At 38.1% G+C, this 14,409-nt stretch overlaps 1 protein-coding gene across 1 annotated transcript in view; it reads right to left on the reverse strand.

Moving 5' to 3' along the window:
- The window catches only part of grik1a (glutamate receptor, ionotropic, kainate 1a), a 159,501-nt gene that overhangs the window by 50,869 nt on the left and 94,223 nt on the right, over positions 1-14,409 (reverse strand). The window contains exons 7-11 of the mRNA XM_007901250.2: positions 9,096-9,239; positions 7,408-7,515; positions 6,477-6,518; positions 4,866-4,979; positions 3,384-3,587 (exon numbers count right to left, since the gene is read on the reverse strand). Coding sequence (XP_007899441.1) covers positions 3,384-3,587; positions 4,866-4,979; positions 6,477-6,518; positions 7,408-7,515; positions 9,096-9,239 — 612 coding nt within the window. The remainder of the gene's footprint in view (positions 1-3,383; positions 3,588-4,865; positions 4,980-6,476; positions 6,519-7,407; positions 7,516-9,095; positions 9,240-14,409) is intronic.

Raw genomic sequence — 14,409 nt, forward strand, 5'->3', positions numbered from 1 at the left:
GGAGTGCAATGTGTTATAATGAAGGGCAGGCAGCCTGACTGAAGGATCACAATGCAGGTTAAGCCTTTCAATCAAACTGCCTGTCCTCATTTACTACTGCTATACTACCAATTGTCTATTGGTGATATTCAGTTATACTTGAAGAACATTTTTTTTGGAGAACATTATAAAAATTGGATTCTGTTAAATTTCTAGACTCTGCTGGCTTGTGAATTGGTGCGAGTGGTATTCAGAGGCAGCAGCCTAAAATAACATTTTCATTAATCTCACCCTTTGCTCTGAGACCAGATTTAAGAAAAATGTATAACAAGCTGTTGAAAAATCTAATGATTGCCTGTGACATTAATAAATGTACTGTTTCGTACTGGTGCCTCAGATCCTACTGAGCTGCCTCAGGCACTGTTTGCTAAACAAGTAGAGATACACAGTTAGTCATGCAGATATCTTTAACCTGCTGTAAGGTTCCAGCTATTAAACCTTGACTAAAACTGCCTGCCCGGTCAATTCAAATACAATTCACTGCAATATGGTATTTGCATTGCGAGAAGAAGTCTGTGATGAAAAATTAATTTGGTTCAGGATGAAATTATGACAGAGGTTTTGGTCTGAATCACTAGAGGTACATATTTACATCATCGCTCCAAACCAACTGAAATCAATATTAGTTTTCAATGGCACTTTTGGGGGGAAAAACAAATAATGGGGTTCATTAAGTGGTGATTGGTAACAGGAGTTGCTAACAGGGCCTGGTGGGAACTAGAAGTGGGTCTCTCCAATCTGTAGAAACTCTGGCAAATGGAAGCAGTTTGAGTCGGATAAGAATGACCAAAACTTGGTGTGACATCTTCTGTTTACTGGCAGGAGTTGCTATTTGGGACTCAGTGTCTCTATTAACAATTCCTGTTAAAATCACAATGTATTAATCCCCAATATATGACCTCATGATGGCATTCGTTTCAAATGTCTATACAAATCCAGAACAATGTAGCAAAAGTAGTTCAACAACTGCCCCATAATTGCATTGTGATGAAATATTTGCATAACTAACATACTTATTTGTTCCACAGATAGGATAAATGTTACATACTTTGATGGATAGTGAAGGTTGCTTACTGATCCATTCACCTGGATGTTAATTCAAGGCTAGATGTCAATTTAATCATGGATGTACAGTGTAACACTGTATAATACTGGAGGGGTAATTCTCTTTTCGTTGGTAAATCTGACCTTGGCTGGTAGATACTTAATTCTGCATTGTCCAGTGAATTTATCAACCTTGACATTGTTTGTTTAATACAATATTTGTGTTATGCACTCTGCCAAGGCCATACACCCAACAATGGAGAATGTGATGCTCTGCCCTGCCAAGATTGGTAAATTTACCAGTGATTGGACAACCTTTTCATGGGTGATCCATTGCTGCGGAAATAATTCAGTCAGGTGGAGCTAAGAACCAAGAGTGAAGTGAAGCTGCCCTCTGTCAACTCCCACAGCGCTCTGCTCATTGTAACTCTCATTCAGCAATGAGCAGGCAATCTATCATCAGCAGCAGTGAAAGTTGAAAATAATTACAGGGTAAATTAAAATTAAGATTTAAATTAAGAAAGAGATTAGAAAAAGATGTCATCTGTCTTCAGATACAAAAATTCAGACAATTACCATTTAATTTAAGGGTCCATTTCTCTTTGACCGTGCCTTCAGCTCCCCTCTCGACTCTCTTCCCCCTCCTCGCTCCCTCCCTCCCTTCCCTCCCCTCACCCTGACCATTTCCCCCCTCCTTGCTCCCTCCCTTCCCTCCCCTCACCCTGACCATTTCCCCCCTCCTCGCTCCCTCCCTTCCCTCCCCTCACCCTGACCATTTCCCCCCTGCTCGGGTCATGACCCAACTGTGCAGCGCCTTGGGACGTCCTCCTGACGTGAAAGGCGCTTTATAAATGGAATCTTGTTGTTGTTGTTGTTGTTAAATGAGAGGTCTGAATGGTGAACTAACTTTATTGGAATGGGCTGAGTTGTGGAGGCATTTCACAAACAGATGAAACATAAGTTTCACCAGAGCTACACGCTTTGAGACTGTACCCTGTGTGGCGGGCACTCTTTAAGTGCAAGTTGTTGTTGAAGTTAAATGGAGTTTAATGTTGAAGTTTGTATTGCGTTATTTTGGAAATCATATTAAATTGCTAATGATCTAGTTTGTGAATAATTTGCGGCTAAGCGCTCCATCTTTTCTCAATTCATCTAGTTACTTAGGTTAGAACCTCCGGCTGCCAATTCCAATTCAGACATGTATCAATTCCCTTCAACTTTCATTTTGATTTTCAGATCACTTTTCACATTAACTAAAGCATCAAACATTTGTGCAACTAGAATGCTAACATTTTATTTTTTATAGTATCTCATGAAGCAGAATACAACCACATTACCTCTAGACACATTTCAAGACAGTGCCTATTGATCTGCACTAAATACTTCCTGCAAAAAAACAAAGACAGAATTCTCTATCCTCTCCCCCCTTGCTGGTATTGACTCAAGCTGAGGTATGGTTCCATGACCATAAGTAACCGTTTGGTATCTTGCTCATGCAGCCATTTTCTCTGTGTGAATTAAGACAGTGTTGGTCAGCTATTCAACAATGGAAGGTATCAGAGCCATATCTGACCTATACTCACCCAATGCCCACCCACGTGAATATCGCTAATTATTCCTTGAGATCACATGGAATAATGGTTAAGGGAGGAAACTCTGGCTTGTTTCCTCGTTCAAGCATTGCAGCTAATTATAGAGCCTCTATCCGTAATCTGGTTGAGATCAGATATTTCAGCACAGACAGAGGATCAAACCTTGAGGTTTCCTGGGTGCACACTAAACATTACTTTTACCATTGAGTCATTTGGGGAAGTTGTGAAAACAGTGGGAATTAATATGGACAATTTGTAACAGGTGTCAGGAGTGATGGTGACCAGAAGTGTAACACACAAACCTGAGGACACTCTGGAAACTGGAGATAGGTCATGCATGTGAACTAAGCATCTAAAGTAAGTATTAAGTACTTACTTAAATATGCCTATTAAGCAGTCTGAGACATTACCCCATGTGAAAGGCACTATAAATGCAAGTTGTTGTTGTTGATTAAGCGCAGATTGTCTCAATGCAATACTGTCAGGAATCATTATATGCAAATTGTCACTAATAGTGACTCCTCTTACAAATAGCTGCATATTACAGTCCAGTGTTTCACAAGTTTCCTTTTATTGTGGGTTCTACAAAAAAATGCAAAGTTGTATAGTATTGGAGGTTGCGGTGTACATTAGATAATCTTATAAAGACCAGCCTGTGTTATAAGCTACAGTTCTAGACTACAGCACAGTAATGCAAATATTACTTACGTGGTCAACGAGTTCCCGCACCATTCCATTCCACTGGCCCTTGTCGTTCTGGGCTCCGTACTTCCCATCAGCTACTAATCTAACTTCATAAGTGAAGCCCAGAATGTTTGATAACTCTTTTAACAAGTCAAGACAATAACCTTCAAATCGGTCATTGCCATAAAGAGGCTTGTCAGATTTCTTATACATCACGTAGGGATCTTCCTGCAAGACAGCATTGGCAAATGTAATCTTTTTAACACAATGTGATAATGAATCTGCTTTATTACTTTTCACAGTTTGATGGGAAAAGGTGAAAGGTTATCACCAACTGGTAATAACAGTCTCTAGATCAAAACCAGCTCTGGCTTCCACTTAGCATGGTTCAGAGTTTGGCTAAACACACTGACAATTTATTTTTACTTCCCTTTAAACACCATTCTGAGGATTCATTAATTCAGCACTGAGATTGTTTTGCTGTTTGCTTCTCCAAACGTTGCTATAGCCAATACTATTTTTTACTAAGATTATCTCACTTTCCAAACTCCTATGACTTGCCTTACTTATTCATTGATCTGGTGGTTCAAATGGATGTTACCCACTCCATGGCACTATTTTCAAGAAACCCAATGTGATCTGACTAAGATTCTTCCTCCAACCATATTCATTCCAATCCACCTCTTTACCCACATCCTCCCCCCACACTCATGCATAAAATGTAGTCATTCATTTCATTGGCGTTTCTAATACATTGCTGATTAACTGCCAAGTTTGCTTTCATTACAGCAGTCATGCACTTAAATGGAACTAATTGATTGAAGCTCTCGATGAAGTTTGACATGAAAAGTGTTCTGAGCACCATTTATTTGTTTTTTTGGGGATGACCAATATTCATCAGCAGCTTGGTAAATAGTTTGGATGCATTTTTATTCACAAGTGTGTGATGCAGTTGCAGTAACAGTAGAACTCAGTTACAATTCAGTACAGAAAATCCCCAGAATTTGGGCCTAGTCGGACTGGGTCTGACACCCAATTTTTTAAAAAAATCTGTGGACCCACGTACAGACTGCGGGACCAACTCTCCTAGCTCACACCAATGCTGCACTGAGTAGTTTCACCATCGTTTCAAAAAAGACGGTAATTGCTGGTACTGGCATTGTAATTTCACTTAGCCAGAAATTCCAGCTTGCTGGAATGAACCTCCGGTACATTGGTCCAGCTAGCTGGGATTTTAGTGCAATTTTAGTCCTGTCAAATCCAAGCGATGCTAAAATAGGCGTCATTGACCTGAAATGTTAACCCACTTTCCTCTCTCCATAGATGCTGCTTGACCTGCTGAGTGTTCCCAGCCACTTCTGTTTTTATTTCAGATATCCAGCTTCTGCAGTATTCTGCCTTTTTCTATAATGGTCGTGATTACCAATCATGACTTCCACATTCACTGCACAACAAACATGAAGATTGAATAATCACATGTATAGTTAACAGCCAAACAAAACTTACCAAAATAGTAGTGACTATAAGAGACCTATTGGACATTGAGACACTGATGTTTGATGGCTTCTCTTTCATGCTATCCGTCATGTTAAGGCCAGTGTTTGAGTTCCAGATTCCAATCTACATTCAGGAGATCAGATAATCTTCAGGTAAGATAATCATGCTCAAACCATTAGTCGCTGCACACACACTGGTATTAACGAAGAGAAGGTATGTGGCAATGTATATTGGACAATCCAGAATATTACTGCAGGTTTTCTAGAAAGATTGTCAACCACTGCACTCCAAGGCAGTCCACCCGTGTGAAGGATGCTATATACAGTATGTTGTTGAGAGTGATTTTGTTTTGCAAATTTTAGCCCCTACATCAGGCTCTCGGTTTCCTTTTAGTTTATTATTGCTTTGCTATGGTTGATCTGCCGAGGAGGACCAAATTCCACGCTCTACTAAGGTTAAAACCTTCCCCTTTAGCAATTGAATGAGCTAGTCCTAAAATTTGCAAAATAAAATCGCTCATCAATAACAGTGTTAAGACCCAGTAGAGGGCACCACCTGCTAGTGTTCCTTACATGCGTTAAGCAGTACATCGAGGAATATCGCAAATTTTACCCCCAAATTCTTTATTAATCCCAGAGATCAATGCGAATATGACCGTGGTTCCATGTCCATATGTCTGATAGGGTTATAGACAGGAATCCATTCATTTTGAGATTTAATAGGAAATGCTGTAAAATACCTTACATTAAATAAATGATATATATTTTAATTCAAAATTAATGATTACTTGATTTACTTGATTTTGACCCAAAAGATATGAGTCAGTGAGCACTGGAATGATCTCATTTTCTATTGTAATTATACGGCACTAACCAGAGAATATGGATAAGCATATAAGAGAGTTGTAAGTGGCTACATCTATATTACCTATTCACATCACTTTAAGTGTGGAAGTCAGAGATTAAAGATGTACACATTGGTTACTGACCTTTCTTGTCCTTTGCACTATATAAATGCAAGTTTTTGTGGTTCTTAGATTTTTAGTGATTATTCGAGAGAATCATGGGACTATTATCCCATCAGAAACAGCACAGAATTTGGCAGGATCTGCTTATAATGGGAACATTTTATTTTTATACCATTATTACATCTCTGAGCATTGTGAAACCTGTTTTACAATGCTCCAGGATGTAATAACGGTATAAAAATGGCTTGTAGTTTTTTTTAAGTAAGTTTGGATAACAGGCTTCACAAAGTAAAACTGTACTTTGAGAGTGGCGTCAGCCTGGTGCCAGCCTTCACCACATTTAGCATACGCCAAAAAACATTCAATTACCAAGGATTGTGTCTGGCTTAGAAACGAAGGGGTTGTTTTCTGTTTGTTGGTAAATTTACCGATCTCGGCCATTGAACCTTCAATGAAATTTTCACAGTCACAAATTTAACACCCAACAGAGGGAGTCAAGTTGCCTACAAGCTCAGTAAATGTAACAACATGCAGAGAATAACTCACATAACGCTTAGTCCAACAAAACAGGAGATGACCAACTTGGGACTAAACTAAGCAGGACATAACTTACGAACCACACCAAATATGGACACGTCTCTCTCAGTACAAACCTTCCGCCATATTTTGCTGGAGTGAATAATGTCACCAGGAAGCTTGTAAAGAATAAAGGAGCTTGTTAAAATAAAAAAAATCATGTTTTAATCCTAATTTAATTGTCAACTAGAATAAAAATAAACAAATAAAAAAACAAATAAATGAGTAAAATAGAAAGAAAGAATTAAAAAAAAATAAGTAACGGTGTATGATTTATTATAACCAGCTAAGGAGCTGTGGTATGATATGATTTTCCATCATATTCTGAGGGCACAATGCTATTCGTTAGTCACTAAAGAAATATTCAACAAGGCTTTCCTGTTGATGCTAAATATAAGAAGTATTTGAACAACCAAATAAATGGTTAATTTCAGCAGGGAAGGTCAGAAAGTAGAAACTGGGAGTCTAAAGTATCATATTAAAATTGAATTTCTTGTGTTAAATGCAGCTTCAAGTTTACAAATGTGGATTGTGAGATTTGCAAAATGGCAAACTGGAAATCCCAAGTCAGCAAATTTAAAAATGAAGATTTCCCATCAGCATTTGCTTGGTGAAAGTAGATTTACTATCATATAAAATTTGGGATATGCCATTCACAAATCTTGTCATGAATCTTTCAACACCATATTTGTAACCTGGATGTCAAAATTACAAATACAGTTTATGAATAACACAACCCACTGCTTTCTCCCCATTGTGAATGTGTTAAAGCAGGGCCTAATAGTTCTTAAATCACATGAAATAAATGCCTTTCCAAGCGGCAATTCTCAAGTTTGTCACTCACAATACACTCTCAGTTTCTTTAAACTGTACATTTTTCAGAGCAGGACGTTATGCTTTCAAAATAACAGGTAATGATAATGTGACTTTCTCCAGCAATGTTTACAACATCCTTGTCAAGAAAGGATTTTACCATGTGGGCAATAAGCAGGGCATTAAATTGTTCACCTTTTCCAGACCTTCCTCCTTTAGACTTATAACGTCCAAGTCAAAATCCTTCCGCAGACCATCAGTCTTATTAAAGGCGATATGTCCTGTCAGGCCATCCCACTGAGCCTAATGGCAAGATTTGAAAAATACATTCAATTTCTCTTCAGTTACCTCTGAATTGAGTAAAAAGAGAATCCCATCATTCGCAAGTATGGTTTATTCAAGCACAGAGGCAAATAAATCAATGTTAGTTTATATCCTAATGAAACAGTCTATTCTAAATGTCATTATCATTCCTTTTTGTCTAGGTAGAAGTGCAATTCACAATGACTTTTTCCATTTATTATATACTTTGCTCTAAGAGAAAAGTTCAACAACAACAAAATTATATTTGTAAAGCGCCTTTCAAAACCAATCATGCTATTCTTCATCTAAACCTGCATATGAGCATTGTGCAGTAAATCTAGATGTGTTTGACGGCAGAAATGTAACTGCATATCTGCTCTAATCCTATTCTCCTACTCTTTTCTCATCTCCTTGCATGCTATTTTTCTTTGAGTATATTGAATTCTCTTTTAAATTATGCAATGAGCTCAACTTCAACACCCATTTGTGGTAAATCACTCCACAGTTTAATACCTGTGTAAAAACCTTCTAATGTTTCCCTTTATTATTCTGATGATAATCTGCAAATCATGTCCTCTTGTTACTGATTCGTTAATTAGTGAAATAGTCCCTATCTCTTTACCCTTGCAAAACCATTCATTATTTTGAAAATTTCTATTAGATTCTCCTTAACCTTCTCTGCTCCAGTGAAAATATTCCCAAATGTCATCATTCACGTTTCGTTTGTTTTCTCCTGTCCTTGAACAAAATCTATTCAGTATGACATTAATCCATAGATTTTTTTCTGAATGCCAATCACACATCAAATCAGCACAAGGTACTTGCCATCGCACCTGTACCAACAGTAAAAGACCACTATCTAAACTGCCAAATAGGCTAAGCAATTGCTGCAAGACAAATCATTGCTTTTAATGTTGGACGTTGAATATGTTTCTCTTATTCCCTAATGATATTTGATAGACTGTTGTTTGTACCTTATTTACACCTTGGCAAAAATGTTAACTTCTGCCAAAATGCGTGTTTGAAATAAAGTTAATAAAAAAGGAATCAGGAATCAGCACCACAGTTGATTTGTTTTTAATGTAACATTAGTTACCAAAGATAGCATCTGCTTCATAGATAGAAAAAATGTGAGTTTAAGACCATTACCCAATCTCTGCTCTTAGGTAATATTCACAAAAACACCTGAGTTTCAATCTCATGCATTATGATTGTATTTGAAAGACCTCATTAATTTGCAATTTTTGTACCTTGCTCTGCCCTAACTATAATTCTATGGGCTGAAACATGCAAATAATTACGTCAAATCTTTTCTAAAACATTGCATTTTCAGCCCTTTCTATAAATTATTCACAGAACGCAGAGCATCTCCAGGCATAATATTGCTATAATCTAAATAGATATTCAAGGACATAACCTTGAGAAATAGACTAATTTTCCTGGTTTATAAGTGCATAAATATAAGAGTGTTATCCAGGAAGATCCTTCACTGTACTGGATCTCTCTTAAGTGCTCAAATCTGTGCATTCAGCTTGAAAATAAATTGCTGCTAAAATCACAAAGATAAATCTCGGACTTGCCTCTTTGATAAGGTTCATAAACCTCGATCCAAATCGCCAGGGCTTGTGCCTGTGACACTGTAAGGAGCTGACTGTCATTTGTGAAGCGCGTTGGAAGGCTATGGACACCACATAGACTGCATCGTACATCAAGGCTGCATCCGTCTGCCAAAAAATACCAAAACAGCACTTGAAAAGTAGATCCCGACAAGAAATGTTAATATTGGACATTAGCAAGATGTAGACAGAACAGAAATAAACACAAGTAGCAAAATTCCTTCCACGCCACTTCCTTCTGATGAGAACATTTTCTGCTGTCCAACTACGGTATAAATATACTGTATTTTTTTCATAATGATCCTTTGATTGAAAGACATTTCTATTTTGAATGTGAATTATTATAGTTTTGTCGATTGTCTTCATTTAAAAGTAATTTACCATTTACAAATCTCTCTGTGTTGTTTATCAAGATTGGAATGCAAAAATAAAATGTTTCACAAAGGATTCAACGTGATTTTATCACATTAAATCCAACACACAAATTCCTTTAGGAAATATCACATTTTCCACCCTATTGTTGTTTGAATCAGAGTTGATAGGAAATTATGTAATAAAGAATAATGGATACACAGTGGAGATTAGTCTGTTTATCCTAACAGTTAGCCTGAGATTAACAAATGGTGCAATATCATTACATGCTACTATATCTGAGTACAGAGCAGTTTCAGTATGTTGAAACACTCAAACATGTGACAGATTGTCTAGCATGCCTCATCACTGATGTGGGTCCTGGTCAAACCTCAGTGCTCATCTTTCCATTTATATCCAGCCTGAGGACTGGCCGGTTGCAAATGTTACACTCCTGTTCAAAAAAGAGGATAAACCCGGGAAGTACAGGCCAGTCAGCCAAATGTTGGTGGTAGGAGAAACTTCTGGAGACTATAATCTGGGACAAAATTAATTTTGGAAAAATCTAACATGGATTTGTTAAAGGTAAATAATGTCTGACAAACTTAAATTCTTAAGTGATGAAATAACGGAGAGGATTGATATCGGTAGTACAGTTGATGCTGTGTATATGGACTTTCAGAAGACATTTGATAAGATTCCACATAATAGATTAGTTAGCAAAATTGAAGCCTAAGGGATAAAATGGGCAATGGCAGCATGGATACGAAATTGGTTGGGAGGCAGAAAGCAGACGGGAGTGGTGAATTGTTGTTTTTCAGACTGGAGGGAAGTATACAGTGGTGTCCCCCAGCAGTCGGTATTAGGTCCACTGTTCTTTTTGATATACATAAATGACTTGAAAGGGTATAGAGGGCAAAATTAAAAAATTTGCAGATGACGCAAAACTTGGGAATGTAGTAAACAGTGAGAAGGATGGTAGCAGGCTGCAAGAGGACGTAGACAGACTGGTGAAATGGGCAGACACATGGCAGATGAAATTTAATGCAAAGAAGTGTGAGGTGATACATTTTGGGAGGAGGAACGGGGAGAGGCAATATACACTAAATTGTACAGTTTTAAAGGGTGTTCAGGAGCAGAGAGATCTTGGGGTTCACGTACATAGGTCTTTGAAGGTGGCAGTACAGGTTGATAGAGCTGTTAAAAAAGTACATGGCATCCTTGGTTTTATAAATAGAGGCATAGAGTATAAATGCAAGGCGATTCTGCTAAACCTTTATAAGTTATTGGTTATGCCTCAGCCGGTGTATTGTGTCCAATTCTGGGCAACACACTTTAGGACGGATATGGACGGATGGACGAATTTATCAGAATGATACCGGGGATGAGGGACTTTAGCTATGTGGAGAGACTAGAGAAGCTGGGATTCTTCTCCTTAGCGCAGGGAAGGTTAAGGGGAGATTTAATAAAGGTGTTCAAAATTATGAGGGTTTTGATAAAGTAGATAGGGAGAAACTGTTTCTGCTGGCAGGTGTGTCGGTAAAGAGGGGACATAGATTTAAGATAATTGGCAAAAGAACTAGAGGGGAGATGAGGAGAATTTTTTTTACACACAGAGAGTTGTTATGGTCTGGAATACACTGCCTGAAAGGCTTGTGGAAACAGATTCAAAAAACACTTTCAAAGGTGGATTGGATAGGTACTTTAAAAGGATAAAAATGCAAGGATATGGGGAAAGAGCGGAGCAATGGTACTGATTGGGTAGCTCTACCAAGAGCTGCCACAGACACGATGGGCCAAATGGCCTCCTTCTGTGTAATATTCTATGATTCTATGATTAATGATGTAACAATAGTCCAGGCAGCTCATGTAATTTAGTGGACAAATAAGAAGGAATGGAAATCTTGTGCAGCAAGATATAAATGGGGATAAATAAACTTAATACTGTAGGAACTAGGACATACGTGGGGCTTGCACCTTGCTGATGTTACATATGAAACAGCTGTGACCAACAGCACACTGAGAAATCCAGTGCATAACAAAATGTTTTCATCATATTCAGGCCATTTGCAGTTGTTACATGATTAAATCCTCATCCAGGCTGACAGTACAGACAGACCTCTATGTTTAAGAATGTCATTTGCTGCAAATGCTTGTGGGATCATCAAGGCTGACACTTCACTGCAGTGCTGGGGAGAGCTGTATCGTCCGAGGTTTTTGGATGATAAGTTAAATTAAGGTTTGTTTTTCAGCTAGTTACTGAAGATCCCTTGGCATAGTCTAAGATTGTATTCTAAAAGAGAAGGGACTTTCTCTCCCAGTAAGCTGGCCAATGATCCTTCAAATTACAGTACTTACTTACCTCAAATCTCTTTGTAGGATCTTGCTATAAAACAAAAACATCACTACACTTGACCATAATTACTTGTGAAGCACATTGTGAAGTTTCAACATGACAATGTGTTATAATCCCTCCAAAAAACAAAACAATAATAAATTGCTCATTTTCAATCCACGACTGTTTGTGGGACATTGCTGTGCGCAATTAGCTGCCGCGTTTCGCCCACAAATATACAGTCAATTCACTTTACAGCATATTATGTAAAGTGCTTTGAGACGGCTAGAAGACATGAAAAGCGCTATATCAAATACAAGGATTATTATTATTATTATTATTATAAAAAGTGCAAATATACTATCCTACTCCCCGCCATTGACAGAGTCCAAGAGAATTTCTCCAAATTTCAGGAACAATAATAATCTTTGCATTTGATATAGCACCTTATCACGTTGTTGAGATGTCTCAAAGCTCTTCACAGAATATATTGTACTGTGGATTGATTGTGTATTTTGTGCATGAAATAATGGACTGGTTAGATAGATGGGACTTCAAGTTAACATTTCATCTGAAGGATGGCACCTCTGACTGCATTGGCACTGTCTGAATAAATATGTTTGGTTCAATATTATCAGCATCGGTGACTTCCTGATGAATGTAGAAATTAATATGGATATGGAGATCTCCCCCTCTCCCTGACCTCAGCATAGAGTCATAGAGGTCATTGCTGTTTTCAATCATCATTTAGTGCTGTTTTATGGACTAACTAACAACTTAATTCAATTGGTATCTTGTGCAGAAGCAGTCAGAAAGTAGGTCTGCATTTGGGAATATCTATTACAGCTGCTAAGTGGGAATCCAAGATGATGGATATTTAAGATGTTGGAAGTTGATTTGACATGTTGAAGAATCCTAACAGATTCCATGGTGCATTGGAAAAATATCAAATCTGTTATGAAACTTCGTATTTTTTACCCCAAATACATAGACATCAGCTGGTACCGAGTGATGGGAGCTGTACACCATGGTTGGATACATAGAAAATGTTCCTTACTCTGTCCAGCAATGTGCCTCAATCCAACATCAGAAAACACCCCTAATAATAACTTTGACATGGTCAAAAAATTTAGAACAATAGTGCATAAACTCGAGCTCAGATGAAAGATGCTGAAAGAAGATAGTTCCTATTTAATAAATTTACACAGAGGGAGACCAATATATGAAATAGACTGTCCTGGGAAACAGAGGAGGTAGACTGTGTCACCAAATTCAAGAGGGAATTAGCCTGCTATTTGATCAAGAAATTGATCAAGGGATATGAAAGACAGAGTAATTTAGGATATTTTTATTTTGTAATTGGCCTGAATGGTCTTGTCCAATCCGGAAGATTCCTATGTTTCTATGTTCCTACCACACTATAGTGAATACAGTACTTCCATTTCCAACAGCGCCTCTCTAATGCATTGCTACTGTGCCAACCAGTCTCTGTTTTCATGTGCATTCTATTTAGTATAGCTTCAAAGCTGTTGTTAGGATTAATATATGGAAACAAGTAAGCTCAGAATTTCATAAACCCGAACAGGTGGCATAAAGCATGCTGGAGCATGATAGATACCAACATCAGATACTAACAAGCTCAACTATGGGTCACTTGCGGCTTAGCTTTCTCACCAAGGGAGATACAGCACTTGTCCCTGATACATATTTTTATTTTTACCAACAACCTTTGTATGGTATGTGGATACCATACAAAGTCTTCTATCTATCAAATGTTAATACAAGCATGCAGGTTAATGCTTTAGCAGATCGCATACTTTTTGTAGAAATATTGTCTTTAACTTTCAATTTTTTTATGCAATTACTTCTTGAATACACCTGTCAGAACACGTCAACCCCAAACGGTACACATACTGCTCTTGATCTTCTAGCTTACAAGGCAAGACAGGTCTAGCAAAAGAAGCAGACAAGCAGGCTTAAGCTTTGAAGAAGGATGGTGAAACAAGATAGTTCCTATTTAATGACTGCTCTATGGTGACAATTTCCATTTCACACACTCCTTATCATATTAATAACAATAAAAATAATCCTTACTTTTAGAAAAGGAAATTTAAAATCAGAGTGGGGAGGGAATGAGTTTAACATTAACTGATTAAATGTATTTTCAGCCCTCCCTCCGCGCCAACTCATTCACCTTTGACTGCATTGGACTGTCAGAGTCTCAAGTATTACCACTGTATTTTGGTTATGTTACAATACACATTTATATTTGTACAGTGCCCTTCATGTCGGGAGGACGTCCCAAGGTGCTGGACGTCCACCCGACATGAAGGGAACTATCCAAATAAATTTTTAAGGGATTTTTTTGGACCTAATGGGATCAAGGAGGGTGGAGGACAGGAGGGTGGCTGTAGGTCGAAGAGGAGAGTCTTGAGTCTTTCCTTGAAGGAGAGAAAAGAGGGAAGCAAGGCAAATGGACTGTGATATAGAGTTCCAAAGGGTGGGGGCAGAGTGGTGGGGTAGGCCGGGCAGGGGATGTGGAGCAAGCCACACCCTGCTGAGCGGAGGGAGCAGACAGGTTGATATGGGGTC

Source organism: Callorhinchus milii, unplaced genomic scaffold, assembly GCF_018977255.1.
Source record: "Callorhinchus milii isolate IMCB2004 unplaced genomic scaffold, IMCB_Cmil_1.0 Scaffold4, whole genome shotgun sequence".
Lineage (NCBI taxonomy): Eukaryota > Metazoa > Chordata > Chondrichthyes > Chimaeriformes > Callorhinchidae > Callorhinchus > Callorhinchus milii.